The 17,965-nt window shown below is 37.8% G+C and overlaps 8 protein-coding genes across 8 annotated transcripts; 3 read left to right on the top strand and 5 right to left on the bottom strand.

Moving 5' to 3' along the window:
- The first annotated feature begins 381 nt into the window (after positions 1 to 381).
- On the top strand, positions 382 to 1,754 carry SPOG_04314 (BAR adaptor protein Hob3). Its single transcript, XM_013170390.1, has 2 exons — positions 382 to 513; positions 557 to 1,754. The coding sequence occupies exons 1-2, from the start codon at positions 424 to 426 to the stop codon at positions 1,298 to 1,300; spliced, it is 834 nt and encodes a 277-aa protein (XP_013025844.1). The 5' UTR covers positions 382 to 423; the 3' UTR covers positions 1,301 to 1,754.
- On the bottom strand, positions 1,697 to 4,044 carry SPOG_04313 (zf-C2H2 type zinc finger protein). The gene is made up of 4 exons (XM_013170389.1): positions 3,856 to 4,044; positions 3,679 to 3,801; positions 3,589 to 3,619; positions 1,697 to 3,534 (listed from the first exon to the last, which is right to left on the bottom strand). The coding sequence occupies exons 1-4, from the start codon at positions 3,905 to 3,907 to the stop codon at positions 1,926 to 1,928; spliced, it is 1,815 nt and encodes a 604-aa protein (XP_013025843.1). The 5' UTR covers positions 3,908 to 4,044; the 3' UTR covers positions 1,697 to 1,925.
- Positions 4,045 to 4,236: 192 nt separating this feature from the next.
- SPOG_04312 (peroxisomal targeting signal receptor Pex5) lies at positions 4,237 to 6,087 on the bottom strand (the record flags this gene model as incomplete). The annotated part of the gene is made up of 2 exons (XM_013170388.1): positions 4,237 to 5,320; positions 5,372 to 6,087. 2 exons carry the CDS (start codon positions 6,085 to 6,087, stop codon positions 4,237 to 4,239), a joined length of 1,800 nt encoding a protein of 599 aa, XP_013025842.1.
- A 406-nt stretch (positions 6,088 to 6,493) lies between these two features.
- SPOG_04311 (AGC protein kinase Ppk31) lies at positions 6,494 to 10,464 on the top strand. Its single transcript, XM_013170387.1, has one exon. It carries the CDS (start codon positions 7,291 to 7,293, stop codon positions 10,363 to 10,365), a length of 3,075 nt encoding a protein of 1,024 aa, XP_013025841.1. The 5' UTR covers positions 6,494 to 7,290; the 3' UTR covers positions 10,366 to 10,464.
- A 190-nt stretch (positions 10,465 to 10,654) lies between these two features.
- Positions 10,655 to 14,385, bottom strand: SPOG_04309 (oxalyl-CoA decarboxylase). The gene is made up of 2 exons (XM_013170385.1): positions 12,429 to 14,385; positions 10,655 to 12,371 (listed from the first exon to the last, which is right to left on the bottom strand). Exons 1-2 carry the CDS (start codon positions 14,085 to 14,087, stop codon positions 12,327 to 12,329), a joined length of 1,704 nt encoding a protein of 567 aa, XP_013025839.1. The 5' UTR covers positions 14,088 to 14,385; the 3' UTR covers positions 10,655 to 12,326.
- Positions 10,731 to 12,361, top strand: SPOG_04310 (nucleotide pyrophosphatase). The gene has a single exon (XM_013170386.1). It carries the CDS (start codon positions 10,763 to 10,765, stop codon positions 12,233 to 12,235), a length of 1,473 nt encoding a protein of 490 aa, XP_013025840.1. The 5' UTR covers positions 10,731 to 10,762; the 3' UTR covers positions 12,236 to 12,361.
- A 105-nt stretch (positions 14,386 to 14,490) lies between the features above and the next one.
- Positions 14,491 to 15,802, bottom strand: SPOG_04308 (uncharacterized protein). Its single transcript, XM_013170384.1, has one exon. It carries the CDS (start codon positions 15,527 to 15,529, stop codon positions 14,759 to 14,761), a length of 771 nt encoding a protein of 256 aa, XP_013025838.1. The 5' UTR covers positions 15,530 to 15,802; the 3' UTR covers positions 14,491 to 14,758.
- A 1,019-nt stretch (positions 15,803 to 16,821) lies between these two features.
- Positions 16,822 to 17,481, bottom strand: SPOG_04307 (histidine-containing response regulator phosphotransferase Mpr1; the record flags this gene model as incomplete). Its single annotated transcript, XM_013170383.1, has 1 exon — positions 16,822 to 17,481. The coding sequence occupies one exon, from the start codon at positions 17,479 to 17,481 to the stop codon at positions 16,822 to 16,824; it is 660 nt and encodes a 219-aa protein (XP_013025837.1).
- Positions 17,482 to 17,965: the final 484 nt, after the last annotated feature.

Consider the following 17,965-nt stretch of genomic DNA (forward strand, 5'->3'; position numbering starts at 1 on the left):
AAATCTTAAGCCCTGCCTTATGTATGGCAACCTATGTGATAGTCAAAACAATTCAACATGATCCACCTTATTTGATCAAGCATATGTATGCTATTAGCATTCAATTGTGTTCCAACTACTCTGGTACAACGATAAGAGAAGGATGGTTTTGAAGAGAGCGAGCGAATATACGAAAAAAGTGTCTGCATTAATTGACAGGAAATCTAGATAGGAAAACAACGTGTGGTAGCGGACGAACAAAAAGCTTTTAATTGAAATACTTCTGCTTCGATATCGCAAAGGAAACATCCTTTTCCTTTCAATTTTGCGGCGTTGGATTGTTTACTAGCGAAGTAGAAAATTACTTCGTTAAAATAGATATCACAGCGGAGGCGCACATAAAATCAGACGAGGTGACAACTGAAGTAGCAAGGTGATTATCAAATGGAACCAGAGGTTTCAATGCATCCACTTCCACATTACAGGATGAGTTGGCATGGATTCAAAAAAGCCGTTAACCGGGCTGGTACCTCGGTAGGTAACTGCTGAAATAAGAGTTTCTAACGATTTTACTTAGGTGATGATGAAAACTGGTCATGTTGAACGTACCGTAGACCGTGAGTTTGAAACGGAAGAGCGACGTTACCGAACTATGGAAACTGCGGCTAAGAAGCTACAGAAAGAAGCCAAGGGTTATCTAGATGCACTTCGTGCGATGACGGCTTCTCAAACGAGAATTGCTAATACGATTGACGCTTTCTATGGAGATGCCGGTTCCAAGGACGGTGTAAGTGCCTACTATCGACAAGTAGTTGAAGATTTGGATGCAGATACCGTGAAAGAGCTTGATGGACCTTTTCGCACCACCGTCTTGGAACCCATTTCTCGATTCTGCAGCTACTTCCCTGATATCAATGCTGCCATCACTAAACGAAACCATAAATTACTGGATCATGATGCCATGCGCGCCAAAGTACAGAAATTGGTTGATAAGCCGTCTAGTGATTCCTCAAAACTCCCTCGAACGGAAAAGGACGCTGCTACGGCCAAGGACATTTACGAAACCCTCAATAATCAACTCATCACTGAACTGCCACAGCTGATTAGTCTTCGTGTTCCCTATCTTGACCCTAGTTTCGAGGCTTTGGTCAAGATCCAGCTGCGCTTTTGCCGTGAAGGATACGAAAAAATGGCCCAGGTTCAGCAGTACTTTGATAGCTCAGTCCGCGAAGACTACTCTAATGGAATGCTTGATGACAAAGTGGAACAGGTCCTGCAAAGCATGCGTGATCTTTCTATCAGCGGACTAAGCAATAATTAATGTTTCTCTAACCTTGTTTCCCATAACCCTTTGTCCTTTTTTGGTCTATATCCTTTTTCGTCTTCGCAAGTGCCCTTAGTCCTTTAACCACTTGTATATGATTTGAAATCTGTCTTGATTTCCCAAACTTGTTTTCGATTATTTTTATGAGCAGGATAATTTCCCATCATTATAGAATGCACTCAAATCTTTAGTCTTTTACGACGCTCCTTTTTGGTGATAAAAAGTTGGTTCAGATTTTTTTATTTATTTATCACATAAATCTTTTCTAGAGTGCATTCTTATGACCTATATTTCCTTCTTTTCTTATTCCTAAGTTGTATAGAGACATTGCTTGGATTCTTTCCAACGCACGATTGAGTCTATGATTTGGTATTTTACGTTTTAACGTTTAAGGCTTTGTATAATCAATCATTACTGTATTAATAGTTCAATTTTTTTTTAACTCGAAAAACCTAGTATATGTAGCTTTTTTTTTTATTTTTATGTTGATCTTTACATAAGCTCAGAAAGGCTCATGCACAAAAAATTGCATTGTTGCTGCTTTTATTTTACCCTTCGTATTTACAGAAATTTGATCCTGAGATAATTGGGGTGTCGAGGTTTAGGCCTATACCCAATTCACTCAGTAATCCAATTCAGGAATTTCTTGCGTTGGAGCATCCAAATCCCGGTAATCTTTGTATTGATCACGACGCTCTGTATATGAATCTTGTCGATGATACGGCTTTTGATATGAGGTATGATGTGAATCCTCGAATTCAAGACCATTTCTTCTTCGATCATACCCAGAGTTTCCAAAGTAAGAGACAGGATAACTTTTGTTTGCAAGATGCTGAGCAGCATAAGATGGACTGACTACCTTGGGATCCATAACCCTTCCTGGGTCCAAGACGTAATTACGCAAACAAATAGCTACCTTCTTTACATGATCTAGCCATTCTGAATGCTTTTTGCTAATATGTTTTTTAACAAATTCAGGCCCCAAAAACAACTTAGTACAAGCTCCTACGTGGCAACGGTACTTTTGGTCGTCCTCTTTGAGAATTACCGATTCAATTTCGGAATTTACAAAGGTATCGATTGGTAACGCACCTTTCGATTTTAGGTCGACAGATTCTGGATCAAGCAAACATGTGTAATCACTCTCCAAATTTGAAAACCAGCTTTCTTCCTGAGAGGCTTCGTTAGTGTCATCATACGATTTCCTTGAATATCCAGCAGGATTATCTTGCAACAAAGCAATTAGACTTGAATAACTCCTGCAAGTCCAAAAATCGAATGTAGCCACTTGACGAAGATATTCCACAAGTAGGTCGCACAACTGAACGTTATGCATGCGTTCTTTTTCTATTTCATCCTCCACGTCAATCGGAACGGAATAGACTTTGTCTTGTAGCTTTTCAGAAATATCCTGTGGTAAATTGTACATGACAACAAATCGATTCATTACTTTAAACAGAATGCTCAAAATTTTTTTACATATATCGTTGGAAGAAAAATTAGAAGGAAGAGGAGTTGGGACATGGTTCCTTGGAAACTTGGCGCTTTCAGTTTCAATAGCGTAATTTGAAGCTAATTGAACACCATCAAGGATTTCCTTTGCTCCTTCTATTGCAACGTCCGGCTTCAAATGGACCCAAACAGATCGCTCAAAATTCTTTGTAAACTTCATGCGTGAAACTGAGAAATACTCAATAATGTCTATATTGTCAAACACCTCATGCATGTTAGACATTGAGATGTCTGGCAACACGTGTCGAATCAGCAAGGTCTTATCCTTGGCTAACTCCCTAGAGTCCATTAAATATTTAAAGTATGGAACTTCTTTTATAAACAGTTCGGGATTAGTTTCATTATTCATGTTTTTTACCTCCGTAGGTATATCTTGTTCATTTGGTAGTTTAAAAGCATCATAGTATCCGTTTTCGAGTCTCTCCAAAAATATGTTATGCATAGAAAGTCGGTATGATTTTTCTTTTCCTGAAATTTCACGCAATCGACCCTGAGATTCGTCAAACCAATAAGCGTCTTCGAACCATGCTTCATCACAATGATCCTGTACAAACTTTTTAGCGGTTCTCGCATACAAATCCTGTTTATAATTATTATAAGTTCCATGTAACGACTTGTACAAATCCTCTGTCGTAGCTGAAATCGAGTTCTCTTGACTATACCAGCGAATGAAACGCTCATAGGAAATGACACTTTCTTGACTGTAAGGATCATTGATACTATTAATCCGATGTTAGTTTTCGGTTTCGAAGAAAACAACAATCATCACGTACCTTCTTGAATATGTATATTGAGGGCCAATAACTGCATCATCATTTTTGATTAGTTTGCTAGTCCAAAGATAATATATTACGGATTCATACCTCGAGGTCTTTTTTCATAATGTTCGTCCCTATAGGTATCTCTGCTGCTTACGGGTGACCTCTCTCTATGGGATCCAGCACCATTGTTATACGAGGGACTCTGAGATCTTCTTCGAATTTTGTCTAACATATGAGTTTATTAGTGTCATAAAATTAAGTCTTTAACAAATGACCTACCTCTTCTCCATCTAGTAGTCTCGCGATTATCTGTTTGTTCGATATCGCTCATCCTTGAGTTTTTCGTTCAATGAAAGTTTTAGAATAAAAATCCTCTCTAATTTATTCAAAAAAATACAAAAATTACAGTCCTTAATGTTGGCAAGTGCCAAGTAAAAGTGCACGCACTGTCAAATATTTTGTTCAGTGAAAGAAGAGGGTCGATATTAATATACTTGTTTACTGTAATTTAAGAGTGCATTCATGGATTGTTAAGATGTTAGAATAAAAAAGAAGAAAAAAAATAACTATTATTGAAATGGTTAAATAAAATAAAAACCAATAAATATTGTCTACCCCTCAACAAGAATTTTGCTATTGAAAACAAAAACGTAAAGATTATCATTCGTAATATTCCTCCTCTCCTGCATAAGAATCTAATTTACTCCTTAATTCGTTTGTATTGAATCCCGGTTTTGCTAATGAAGCCAAACTCATGCTTTGGTATCCCACGAGAAGTACCTTCCGTAGCATATCCCAGAGTTCAAGGTTAGATTCACAGCGAGTAAACACCCCATGCTTGTCCTGAATAATGTCGACTGCATGTAGAAGATGATCTGCTGCTTCCTCATAGCAACTCATATTTATGCATGCTATGGAAAAGTTGGAGCGAGTACGGACATATTGAGGCTGCAGCTCCAATGAGCGCTTATAAGCTTGTATTGCCTTTCCTTCTTGTTTTGAATTTGTTAAAGAAGCTCCTAATTTATTCCAGAGAACGCAGTTTTCAGGATTTCTTTGGACAGCCTGTCTAAAACAATCAGCAGCTTTTGAAAAGTCCTCTAAAAGATACATGGTAATTCCCAACCCAGTCTGAGCTTTGTCATAGAACTTCTTGGATGACGATGATAAACATATCAAGTCTAAAAAGCAAGCTTGAATAGCTTTTGTATTGTCAAGAACATTTAGACTTTCAAACTTGCGCTCTATGCTGGAGAACCGGTTAGAGTATTCTGGATGAGATGCATAAAGCCAGTCGCGCAAACATGCTAAAGCATTTTCACGTGAACCTTTATTCACATATGCTACTGCCAAATCCATTATAATATTGATTTGATTAGAATCCAACATTTTTATATTTAATAAAGACTCAATTACTCGGCTTTCATTGCCTAGCAAGGTATGAACGTAGGCTAGGGATTGCCAACTTTCGAGGTGAGAAGGATTTTGCAAAACTGCTTTTTCAAGCAATACTGCCGCTTCGCAAATTGGACCCTTGTTCTTTAATAACGTTTGAGCCTTCTCATAAAGATCCTCTATAAAGGGAAGTGCTTCCAGCTTTTTATAATCGATTGAGTCAATTTGTTCTTCACTGAATATCTCCTTCTTCTGCTCGTTTATCTTGTTTAAGTTTTCATACTCAGTACCTGACGTTTCCATTGCTTGATTAGCTTCAGTATGTGAGAAAGCATGCTGCTTTGACGCACTTTTCTCTTCTGTGGAATTATTCAATTGCTCTTTGTTCTCAAAAAAATACGGCAGCTTTATCTTTGCTTCTTCAAGAAATTCTTCCCACCTTATTTGATATTCCTCAAGTGACTTCGGATCAAGGCCGTTTGTACGTAAATCAGCCAACCTGGCAGTCCACAACTGCTCCAAGGTTAATGGTGCTTGAGATGTTTGTTCTAAATTTCCTTTATCTAAACTCTTTGCTTCTAGGGAAGCATGATTAAACTTTTCCATAAGCTCGTCTTCATTGACATGAGCGACTTCTAAAGGAGAATGGGCTGCAGCTGCAGACATAGGTAGTTGAGGTGACGACAATGGGACTGGAACCGTTTTCTCTTTCTGTTTCCTTGATTTTATGGTATCATTACTGATTATAGAAGGTGGCTGCTGATTAAATTCGGATATCCATTTTGTCTCTGAGTTCTGATTTTGTTGATTTGTATAGGCTGAAAACTCTTGAGACCAAGCTCTGTTTGGAACTGAAGAAGAATTTTTCGTGGTAAGGCTGAATAGTGGAAAATTCTGATGTTGACTAGGTGATTGACTGAGGTCTTTCCAATGTTGAAATGTGGAGGACTCGGAATAATTCAAGTTCGGTGCCGCAAGGGTAGTGGAATGAAGCGGATTTTGAAAGACTTTCGGATGGTAAGCCTTTGATTTCAAAGCCGTATCATGCACAGATGAGTTCAGTTTTCGAACAGGATTTGACGTGGCGGAACATCCAGGTTGAGAGGAAAACGACATACTCGTGTTTAAAAATATAGTGTTCCAAAATTAAATCTAAAAAAAGAAAAATGTAACAAGGTGTTTAGACAAGAAGACAAAGAAAGAGCATAGGTTGACAGCCAAAAATGTTTATAAAAGGTTTGTTTCCCAAACGTTTTGGATACAGATGAAACAATGCAAGTATATAGAAGCAAGTCTAAAGAGAAAACAATCTGAAGTCAGGAATTAATAAATTATTTGGTAGATCGCACAGAAAGCAGAATCCTTCAATATATTTGTTCTTTTCAAGTTTATATTTAAATAAATGTAATAAAGTTACTAAAAAGGATGCCCAAAAACTAATAATTTCCCATTTTTTCTTGCCGGGCTCTTTTCGTTTGCCTGCAGTATTCTATTAGTAAGTTTCAAGAGGTAAGGGAGTTAATTTTATTTTAATCTACCTAGACATGAAGATCAAGAAAACCAGGAAAAAAAAGATAAAAGAATAAAGAAACGTAATACTTAATACTCTTGTTGAAAGAAAAGAAGAAACTAGTGGATGCGAGAAGAACTTGCAATTAGTGTTTATTTACATTTCAGACATTCTTTAATGTTTGAGGAAGATAGTCAATCGAGCTCTTCCATTAAACACAGAATTTGAAAAAATTGGTATATTTTCGTCAATAATCAAGAATGTTTTGAGTTCAACGATGAAAACACACTTAGGATTGATTATTCATAACATATACCATCATTTACCAGTAATGTTATTAGTCGAACTACCGTAGATATGAAAGCAACATTTGCTCAATGTTCCTTAAAGGATCCTCAACCTTCATGAAATCACTCTGACAGTTCATGACAATGATTCTGAAGTTATGTGATTTGGTTGAGTCGTCTCCTTTAGAAATGAGGAAACCTTGACAGCATTATAGACATTTTAATGAAGGAAAATATAAATAACCGAAAGAGAATGTCAGAGTCTCATTTGTTTTATGGCGGCAATTGAATTCAAAGTTAATTTCAGAAAGAACTTTCTGAACAATGATTCTGATTTATTTTTTTTAACACCCATCCATTCTAGTTTAAACTATACTCGAAATCACTAAAACGCACAATAGGACTAAAAACTTAGTCGGATCAAGAGGATGTTTAACTTTTCAATTAATTGTATAAGCAAGGGTTTCGCCGTTGATTTAATTTAAGTAAATAAAGTATATTTTTACTTCTCGAGTAATAGCCATGACTGTGCCAGAGGAATTAAGAAAAATACTTCTTCACGAGCTATTACTTAACATCGAAATTAACTCGAAAGGTGATATAAGATATGCCAATTCTGCTTTCTACAGATTTATAGGAAAAAAAAGTAGTGATCCTTTGCTACAGACATCTTGCAACTTTTATGACTGTATTACGGAAACGAGCATTCCTAGAGTCCAACGAGCGATTCATATGCTTTTTAATAAATCTTTTAAAGTCACGCATTTCCAAACTTCGCTCTTGTGCAGCACTAACATGGTCCCTGATATGTTTTTAAATAGTAAAGATTATGAGACATCACCGGACCAAGGGAAAATCGGAATGAAGCTTTATTTTCGAGGAATCTTGGTGGATTCTTTAGATGGTAAAGAAACTAGAATCCTATGGTCTGCCAAATGTTTATATCCAGAACGTTACTATATAAGCCAGATGGACTTTGTATTATTCAACACTCTGGGCATCGGCTCTTTCGTCTTACAAAATCATATAGAAAGAGCCCATAAAGTTAAATATGTACACGCTCCTCCTCCTGTCCCTCGCTTGTGTTATCTTTGCGAAAAAAAAATCCCAGAGTGGTATTTCGAAGTACATACTGACTCTTGTTTAGTATGGAGCGAACTCGTCCAAGTTATACTTGATATACAGAAACAAATTCATATAAAAAAAGCCGAACTGCTCAAGTTCAGTCAATCTATCCCTCACACTACTGTTTCAGTTTCCGACGAAACATATTTAACATTGCCAATAATTTCAGTTCTGAAGAATGGGTCTACTAAATATAGACGATTTCGTTTAAAATCTTGGCATTCTTGCGTTACGTTTTTGTATCGGCAACTGGATGCGGCAGAGCAAACGTTTGAAGAACTGGGGAAAAGCACATACCTGACAGTCTCTCAAGAATTGGCTACTGATATGAAATATAACATTTTGAAGAAAAGCATGTTACTCTGGGAATATATCTTTTTATCTCCTTGTAAAATCCAAAGCTTATTTCACGAAGTGCATTCTTTGCTTACCCTGAGCCTAAAGTATAACATCAAGCTTTGCAATCATAACTTGATGTACGGGGTAACCTTTCAGGAGGTAAAACATTTCTTACTGAGATATATGCGGAATTTTTTGTGTTCAAACCTGAACAGCATTGATTATGAACTTTTTTCCGGACATGCACAGCTCATTAGCATGATCAGCGATCGTACACACAGTAAAGAACTGGACTCTACTAAAGTAGATTTGATTTTACCAAAAATACGGATAGTGCCTAATCGACTCCCTCATTTCAAATCGGATAAAAGCCTTTCTATTCCTCTCAAATATACCTCCAGGGAAAATGCAGCAAGTTGCAGCTCCTTCAGCGAGGACGACAACTTGAAGGAGTATATGCTGAGAAATCTTAATAAAAAGCTAGCAAGCAAACCAAGAAAAAATTCCTTTGACGACGAACGGGCGCACTCGCTTCGCATTTATCAGGAGCTCGTTGAAAAACTTTATTCTCCTCTTATAGATAACACTACAGCGGCTTTACACCTTCCTAAATACAAGGAACGAAAATTTGGAGACAAGACGCCGAGATCACTAAAAGAATTCACTTTTGTCAAAGAAATAAACAGAGGTGCTTCTAGTAGGGTTTATTTGGTAAAAAAAAACTCTACCGGGAATTACTATGCAATGAAAGCCATTCCGAAATCAGGTCTGAATGATCTTGAAAAGTTGAGAGGGATTATGTACGAAAAAGCCAACATGGAAATCCAAAAGTTTGGATCAAATATTGTCAAGGTATATTATGCGTTTGAATCGGAAGGATTCTTTTGTTTAGTAATGGATTTCTTCAACGGTGGTGATTGCCAAACTTTGGTTGAGAAATTTGGACCGCTGCCGGAACAATGGATTCAAAAATATATAGCTGAATTATTAGAAGCGGTCGAGATTCTTCATAAACTCGGTATTTTCCATCGTGATGTTAAACCGGCGAATATGCTTATAGATCAGAACGGGCATATCCGTTTAGCAGATCTTGGATTAAGTGATAATAAAGAAGGTAGCAGCGAGGGTGAAATATCTTACGAAGAACAGATCAATAAACTAAAAGAGTCAAGTCATGAAGGTGCGAGAAAACAACTAGTTGAAGGCCTTAAGGATCAAGCTAAAAAAGAAATAACTTTAACAAGCAGGGAGACGAATAAAGAAACTTTTGATCCCTTTGAGCGGCTGATAGATGTTGACACAAGTAATTTAAATAGAGCCATGTCAAAAGTATTTAGAGCGCGCCTGAAAGTTAGCTTGCCAGGAAAACTGAACGATGAAAAAAGGATTACTGGTACTCCCAATTATATGGCACCAGAGGTTCTTTCAGAAAAGGAAAATCCAATGAGCGATATATGGGCGATAGGGTGTGTCTTATTTGAAATGCTGACAGGGATTATTCCATTTCAATCAGATACCATCCAAGGAGTATGGGATCGTATTCAACGAAATGACATTGGATGGACGAACTGTAGCCATGAGTTGCATTCACCAGAAGCTATAGATCTTGTAAATAAGCTGTCGGAGCCGAACCCAGAAAAGAGACTAGGTAAAGGAGGATTTTTGGAAATAAAGTGCCATCCATTTTTCAGAGACATAGACTGGGATCACTTGTATACTCAAAAGGGACCATTTGTTCCAAGAACAAAAAATATTGAAGATCTAATTTATTTCGAACGAAGTAAGTCTACATCAACGTATATCAAGGATCGAATGACTGGCATACATAACTCTCAAACTTCACATAATATTGATGACATGCTCGGTAATCATATTGATCAGGACCATTTAGTTAATGATACCTGTATAGGTTTGGAAAACAGCGACCGAAAACCACATGACGATTTAGTTGAGTTGGCTATTGAATCCTTTTCAGGTATGAATTTAAAAGCCCTCAACTTTTCCAACAAAAATGTGCTATGGGAAATCTCTGACCAGCTAGAATTCCCGGGCGCTTCATCCTTTTCCCATCCCCCGATTCCTAAAAAAGGCCATTCTATGCGTTATCGGTTTTTTTGCCCAGAAAAAAAATAATCGCAACACGCATGAAAGCCCCTGTAAAGGAAATTCCTTCGTCCGTACAGTTCGACAGTAGAAATTCTTAATATCAAATGAATGACTTTTCAATATCCTTACGAATCCTTATTCATATAGTGAATTCTTTTCTGAAAGCTTGATATCTTGAAACTAAGAGTAATACATCTACAATACCATTCTTGACTTGAAACAGGTTGTTGAAAAGCGCGGTACATTGTAAGGTAAATATTAAAGCTTTAAGAATAAATAGCCGAAACTTATTAAAAATAAGCTCAACGTGACGAGCCTCAAGATTGACGAAATACGCAAAGATGCGCTAAAGTAAACAACAATAAACAATCACCAAAAGATTTGTCTACTAAGCGCCAAACATCTGGAGAAGTCGATTTCGAAAATGCCTGGCGGCTTGTTCAATTTACGAAAACGAAATGAAGTAAACAACGTAGAATATCTTAAAGAACCATCATCTCGGTCATTGATTCTGAAGCGCTATATGCTAGCTGTTGCAGTGTTCTTCATTGTTGCAATTGGTGTTTATAGAGCGGCCGTTTCTTCTAAATCAGATAATCTTTTGTATCCAAATAAAGGAATTCGCCTCAGCAATGGAACAAACACATTCCTTCCTACTGTAATCATGATTTCTTTGGATGGTTTTCGAGCAGACTATATGTATCGAGGCCACACACCCAATTTGTTGCAGTTGGCTGAAAAGAATGCTCATGCACCATTCATGGTTCCAGTTTTTCCTAGTATAACGTTCCCTAATCACTACTCTCTTGCGACTGGAGTTTACCCGGAAAATCATGGAATGGTGAGTAACAACTTTTACGACCCTATTAGTGGAAAATATTTTGTAAATACTCGTCCAGAATGCAATCAAGATCCATCTTGGTGGACGCAGGCAGAACCAATTTGGATCAATGCTGAACGTCATTCAATTCGTTCAGCTATCCATATGTGGCCGGGGAATGAAGTTGCTCATGATGGAATACGGCCCTCGTATTACACATCCTTCAATGCTAGTGTAACCCTTAAAGAAAAAAAGGATGAACTACTTCATTGGCTTGATCATGCAGACGATACTCGACCTCAATTACTTATGTGTTATGTGCCTCACGTTGATTCGGTTGGCCATACCTTTGGTCCTGATTCATCACAACTTGATTTGATGCTGAGAGAAGTTGACCAGATGATTGGTAGGTTGCTTGAAGGTATCAGGCAGAGAAACTTGCAAGACATTGTAAACGTTATATTTGTAAGCGATCACGGTATGGCTCCTACGTCAAACAATCGTTTGCTTTGGTTGGATGATCTACTGAATGTATCGAAAATTGAATTCCGAGACGGTTGGCCCTTGGCTGGTTTCCGAGGTGAAACTGGATCGGACGAGACGTATATTGCTGATAGTCTGAGGAATGCAACCTCAGAATCACTTCCGGGGACGGAGTATTGGCGATCTTTAACCAAAGAAGAATTTCCTGAAAAATTGCATTATTCAAAAAATGATAGAATAGCTCCTGTTTGGATGATACCAAATCCAGGTTGGTCAATCGTCTCTTCGTTAGACCATTCTCCAGATGTTGAATATGAACCATATGGTGTTCATGGTTACGATAATACTTCTCCTCTGATGAGAGCTATATTTACAGCATTCGGTCCTGCCTTTGAACCCTTTAAGTCGAAGCAAATAATCCCCTTCCGTAATATTGAAGTTTACGATATAATTTCTTATATACTAAATATGCCGGCAAATCCCACTAATAGTTCATTTCATGGTGCCATACCCACCAAAAGAACCTCAAATTCTACAAAGGAATGGTTACTTCATGACATTAAACAGGCGTATAATGAGCTTGAGGCTCGCTAAGTGCCCAAACGAATCATAATCTCTCTATTATTATTTTACTTTTTCACCTTCTTTAACGATTCAGAATAGTATCCTAATCAGAAATAGCATTCTATAATTTCGCATTTAGCCTTTCATCATTCATCCATGCAAAACTCTACAGAGAAAAGTTAGTAAGCCATCAAGAGAAACACTCAATTAATGTCAACCATACCAATATTTTGTCCATCTCAGGATCTACCATAACATTAATTAAGCATGTAGTTCCTTGTCTCCAAAAATCTTGGATAGCATTTTTCAAGTCATTGACATTCGTAGCAAAGTAGCCTTTCCCACCACACGCTTCACATATTAGGTCATATCGAACTGCAGGAGACAGAGCCGTTGTGGGAAGTTGATTGTGAGTTTTAAATTTCTCATAAGTCGAATCGTCCAAACCGTGATATACACCGTTGTTGTTAATTACAATAATCAAAAGATCTAATCTGCTTCGAATGGCAGTCTCTAATTCCATTGCACTAAAACCAAAAGCACTATCGCCTTCTACCGCGACAATTTTATCCCAAGGATTCGCTACTGACGCTGCAATGGAATAACCAAGACCAACGCCCATGGTAGCCATTGTTCCACTATCTAGTCTACCACGAGGATGAGTTACTTCCAGGACTTTTCGACCTTTGTCCAAAGTGTTTGCTCCTTCAGAAACCCAGGTTACGTTTCTCTGTGTTTCGTTTACCAAAGATTGAATAGAGTTATTGATGACAGTTAAAGCATCTTCCATATGCAAAGGACCATCTTTTTTCGATGAACACAACTTTTTAGACTCATTTCGTTTGCGATGTTTTTGAAGCATAGCAAGATACAATGATTGTTCAGAGCAGTAGTTCCAGGCTTGTAAAGAGCTTATTAGTTGATCTAAAGCTAAGTTAATATCTGACCAAATCCCAAGAGACACATCACCAGCGTTATTTCCCAATTCCTCAGCAGTAGAATCGATTTGGATAAATTTAGCATTTTTTGACCACCGGGGAGAGAAGCCAAAGTGTAATAACCAATTTAAACGAGCGCCGACCAATAAGACAAGATCTGCATTTTTTAAAGCTGTTGACCTTGCAGACGAAAAGTTTAGCCGATGATTTTCCGGCAATAATCCTTTGCCCATTGGAGTCGGTAAGAAAGGTACATTTGTTTGCTCTATTAAGGCCAAGAGCTTTTCTTCGGCATGTGCATAAGAAGCCCCTTTTCCAATGACAATTAAAGGAGACTTTGAGCTTTTCAACAGTAGCACGGCTTTTTGGACCTGGTTTGGATCAGGACCACACTCCAAGGCACGAGGAATGCAAGGAAGAGCTTCCCAGGAAGATTCTTGAATAGAGGATTGAATAAAGTCAGCTGGAAGATCAACATAGCAAGGACCTGGGGTTCCGTTTATGGAAACACAGTATGCCCGATGAATCGATGCTGTAATCATCGTCGGAGCGGGAGGTCGCAAAGCTAACTTTGTGCTTGCACTTAGATAGGCAACTTGGTCTAACTCTTGGAAGGCTCCCCGATATCGTTGAGAAGTACCACTAGAACCAGCCATGAGAAGTAAAGGCCAACGATTTGCTGAAGCATTAAAAACTCCCGCCATGGCATGCACGACACCAGGACCGCCAACAACTATACAAACTCCTGGCGTTCTCGTTAAATATCCGTAGGCTGAAGCAGCATAAGCAGCACTCTGTTCGTTACGAAAACCAATAAACTGGATTCCCGCTTTTTGGATAGCCTCACAGACCTCAATTACGGGAATTCCAACAATGCCGAAAACGACTTTGACTTTTAAATCAAGCAAAGTTCGAGCCACAACGTCTGGAAAAGGAACACTCATTCTAAATAATAGCTTGCATAGAAAAGGACGAATAGATATGGTAGGCTTCAAATTATCTGATGTTTCAAGCTTCTACTTTTGAGGCAGCAAGCTCATTCAATGGTATTATTATGCCGAAATAAGGTTGCTTGAAGACGAAAAGATATTGACGGTGTTTTTGTAAAACTTAAGGGTCTAGGTATATCCTTGATAGCTATGCAAATCGGAACAAACAAATTAGAAAAGATCCAAATTAAAATGATTACGCGAATTTCTTCGGAAGAGAAGAGATTAAACCAGAAATGGTTCAATTGCGTTGCTCTGAACATCAACAATACGATATTACACACTTACTACGATGGTAAATATGGGAAGTTGGAATCTGGAAAGAAAGAATACGAAAATTACAGAATATAGCCATGAATGCGAGAAAAAATAGAATAAAAACATTTAAATCGTATATGTCAAACTTAACCGATATATGAAATTTCATAAACTGGGAAAAGTATATAGTACATACACGTCAGATTATAGAGAGATCATTAAATAAATGAATTAGAATTGGAAGCTTCGTTCATGTATTCTTTGCAAGATAGCATGAAAGTATCTCTCTAACAGGATACTAAAAAGGGAACATTGTTTGCAGGTTCATATGTACAGTTTCAGAAGGATGGCAGCACGACAGGATGGTTTTAAACGCTAACTCGTTCGCCAGACCATTGTCCTGATTCCAGGTGTTTCTCATAAATCACACGCTTTCCGGGAGGAGGATTTAAGTCCAGAAATTCGACACCGTGAACATCGCAGATGACCAGTGCAAACCGATTCCAGGCAGTTTCCCAGCGATTAACAAGTTTAGCATCTTCTCTACCAGTAAGCGTTGCAGGAAGCGGGATGAGAGGAACTTCCCCTTCATACTCGCTATATGTCACGGGGTTAGCAAAAGAAGTACGCATGTTAGGACTGTGGTTTTCCCAAATGCGTCGACGTTCTTCCTCCCAAGACCATTCTTGAGGAATACGTTTGTTGCTGCGAGCTAAATGTGTGTGTAATAGGTCTTCCTTTGGAAACTCATTCTTCTCTGCGAGATCAGGAGTGTAGAGCCATACTTGGCCCCAGAGACGAACTTGCTGCATGGTTTTAGGAAGCCAACTACAAAGCTCAAATGTATTATGCATGGGACCAGTCGGCGTTGACTTTGCTTGACGAAGGGAAATGTCCGTTGCTTTCTGTGATTTCAAGTCCGTAGAAAACACAAGCAAATCTGTGTCTAAAGGATCATCCTTACTAGGCTGCCAGCCTGAACCCACGAATCCACGAATCGCTACAGTACGATTGCGAGGATATTTGTCCCCTTCAGATGGTAATGTTGCTAGTTGCATGTATTCAGGATGAACAAGTCCCGAAGAGTCAGCATTCTCTTTAAATAGGTTAACCAACTTCGTTTTCCAGTCGTTTTCCATTTCTAATGATTTTCGTTCCTGTAAACTATTAAATTGGTCGCTTTTTTATAAACCCTACAAGTCTGTCATATTGATGTCAGATGCTGCACATGCCACTGGTATGAGAAATGTTTCGATTACGAAAGTGTACAAGTGTGAAATAAAGGAAACTCTCAGTTAAAATTGTAGATGAAACTCTTTATAAGCCATATAGACCAAGTATCTAAAAATAACATTTTATAAACATATTAGGTCTTCATTTGCCAGCATCTTTCTTGTTAACTAGTGTTGGCACTCAAGGCAGCTGCTTATAATAAATACCAATGAGTCAGAACTTTACCGCCGTCTTTTGAAGCACAGTTTTCGTCTGAATATACACTGTTAAAATTTTGTTTAGTTACAATTTTATATGAAAATATATATTATCAGCAAAACCTCCACAATTAAATAAAAGGTTAACACTATCCTATCCTTGTTAATAAATAAATACGTAAAAAAAAAACATTTCAATACTTAAAGAATGGTGAAATCATCAAAGTAAAAGTAATATACATTAATCTTTATGTTCTCTTCAATCTTTTAAAATAATACAATGGTAAAAGCATTTCAAAAGGAGAGTTTGAGAACCCATGTTCCCAAAAACAGCACTTGAAGAGCTGGTCCTCAGTAAGTATAATCTTACTAGCATACCACATCGTATAGCATTATCATGTTTTGCTTACGGGTAAGACCAATCTGCTAAACCATATTCTGATTCGAGTTCATAGCAAATTAGGTCGTTTTTCAACCCCGTTTGATAACTGTTCCACTTCATAGATTATAAATTTTGCTTGTTAATTCCACAAAATAACCAATAATGAACGGAATCAACATTCCCCATGTATCAGCATGCTTAAAATAGTAGTAGATGACATATCTATTTAAGCCCGTTACGAAATTGAAACGAAACTTCACAGCAGACTTTCTTTTATTATCTGACATAATAAAAGGTTGAGAAAGGAACCTCAAAGCCCCATAGTATTGTAGAATATAAAAATTTCCAAGATGAACCAGTGTAACACAAATGTTAAAATACAGATAAATATGTATCGAACCAAATGCGAAATGATTCAGAATTAAATTCGAAATTAGTATAATTGGCGTATAGTTTCTGAAATTCCAAAAAACAAAAGATGAATATTAGGCACCCATTGTTGATTCAAGAACAACGGTAATAAACAGACGAAAAGGGTAAATGTACTGATGGTCTGAAAAATCCCAATGAACCATAAACTTATGCAAATAATAAAAAAAAACTTAAACGAACCCCCTTTTTAATGGATAATATCCTGGTAAAATTTGAGCAAGTAAGAATGGACATCTTTGTAAAAATCCTCAACGGCATTTAAAGTTTTGGCAATAAAATCTAGTGCTATCTCTTCAGTCGGCAGAGTAAGTGCACCGTCTCTACTCCGAAGGGCACCATAATTTTGAATGCGCTCGCAAGCCTTTTTCATCTCTGTCAGACCCAATGCTGCAGAGGAGCCTTTTAAAAAGTGACCCAAAGAAGACAATTTTTTCAGATCTTTCTGCTTTAGTGCCTCTTGTAATTCTTTAATGGTCGTCTCAGCTTGTTCAAAGTAATTGAACACGATACTTTTGCTAAACTCGTGTTGATCATCATCATCCATTTCTAATAGCTGATCAAAAGTTGTGTGATCGACGAGTTGTGGGTGTCGAAACATGTCGTCTTCAAAAGACATGTCATAAGCGACAACAGAAAGCTCGTCAGAAAGGACACCTTCGTTCACCAAAGCTTCGAGAGAAGCGATCGGCAAGTTTTTCCCGCTTACATTTTGACCGTTGAGATAATTGGATATATCAATGGGTTCGTTTCTGTTTGTGTTTTTCCTTTCATTCTCTTCTTCTGAATTTTGTGTCAACTCTGAAGGAGGGGCAGGAGAGCTTTTCGAAGAAGACATCCGAGAAGTCATAGCCACGTAGGCTGGATTTGAGGTTACTGGAATTGAAGGATCATTAATGTAGCTGTTACTGTTACATCGTCGATATACATGGGGTACAGGCACACCTGCAGGAGAGCACGCTCTTTCAGCAATACCTGAGTTCTGTAAGGTCCTAGCTAGGCTAGCCGTCCAAAATTGCTCATTTCTTTTGGAAGCCCTGTTTTCTGTATTGCGATCATAATTCACGTTTGTATTCATCATTCATCAACTTTTAGGATAAAAAAAAACCACACACACACACTCTCTAATAAAGGATTATACACTCTATAAAACAACAAAGTAAGTCAAGCTTCGAACCAGCAAAGTTGATCTTCCTTCAAGAGAGAGAGAGAGAGAGAGAGAGAGAGAGAGAGTAGTGTCGTTAGTTTTATTTAATTAATTCGTGTATTAGTTGGTCTTATTGTCTTATTTCGTTACCTAAATACGTAAATTATTTGCACAATGTCTCGACCAA

Source organism: Schizosaccharomyces cryophilus (assembly GCF_000004155.1).
Source record: "Schizosaccharomyces cryophilus OY26 unplaced genomic scaffold supercont4.9, whole genome shotgun sequence".
NCBI lineage: Eukaryota > Fungi > Ascomycota > Schizosaccharomycetes > Schizosaccharomycetales > Schizosaccharomycetaceae > Schizosaccharomyces > Schizosaccharomyces cryophilus.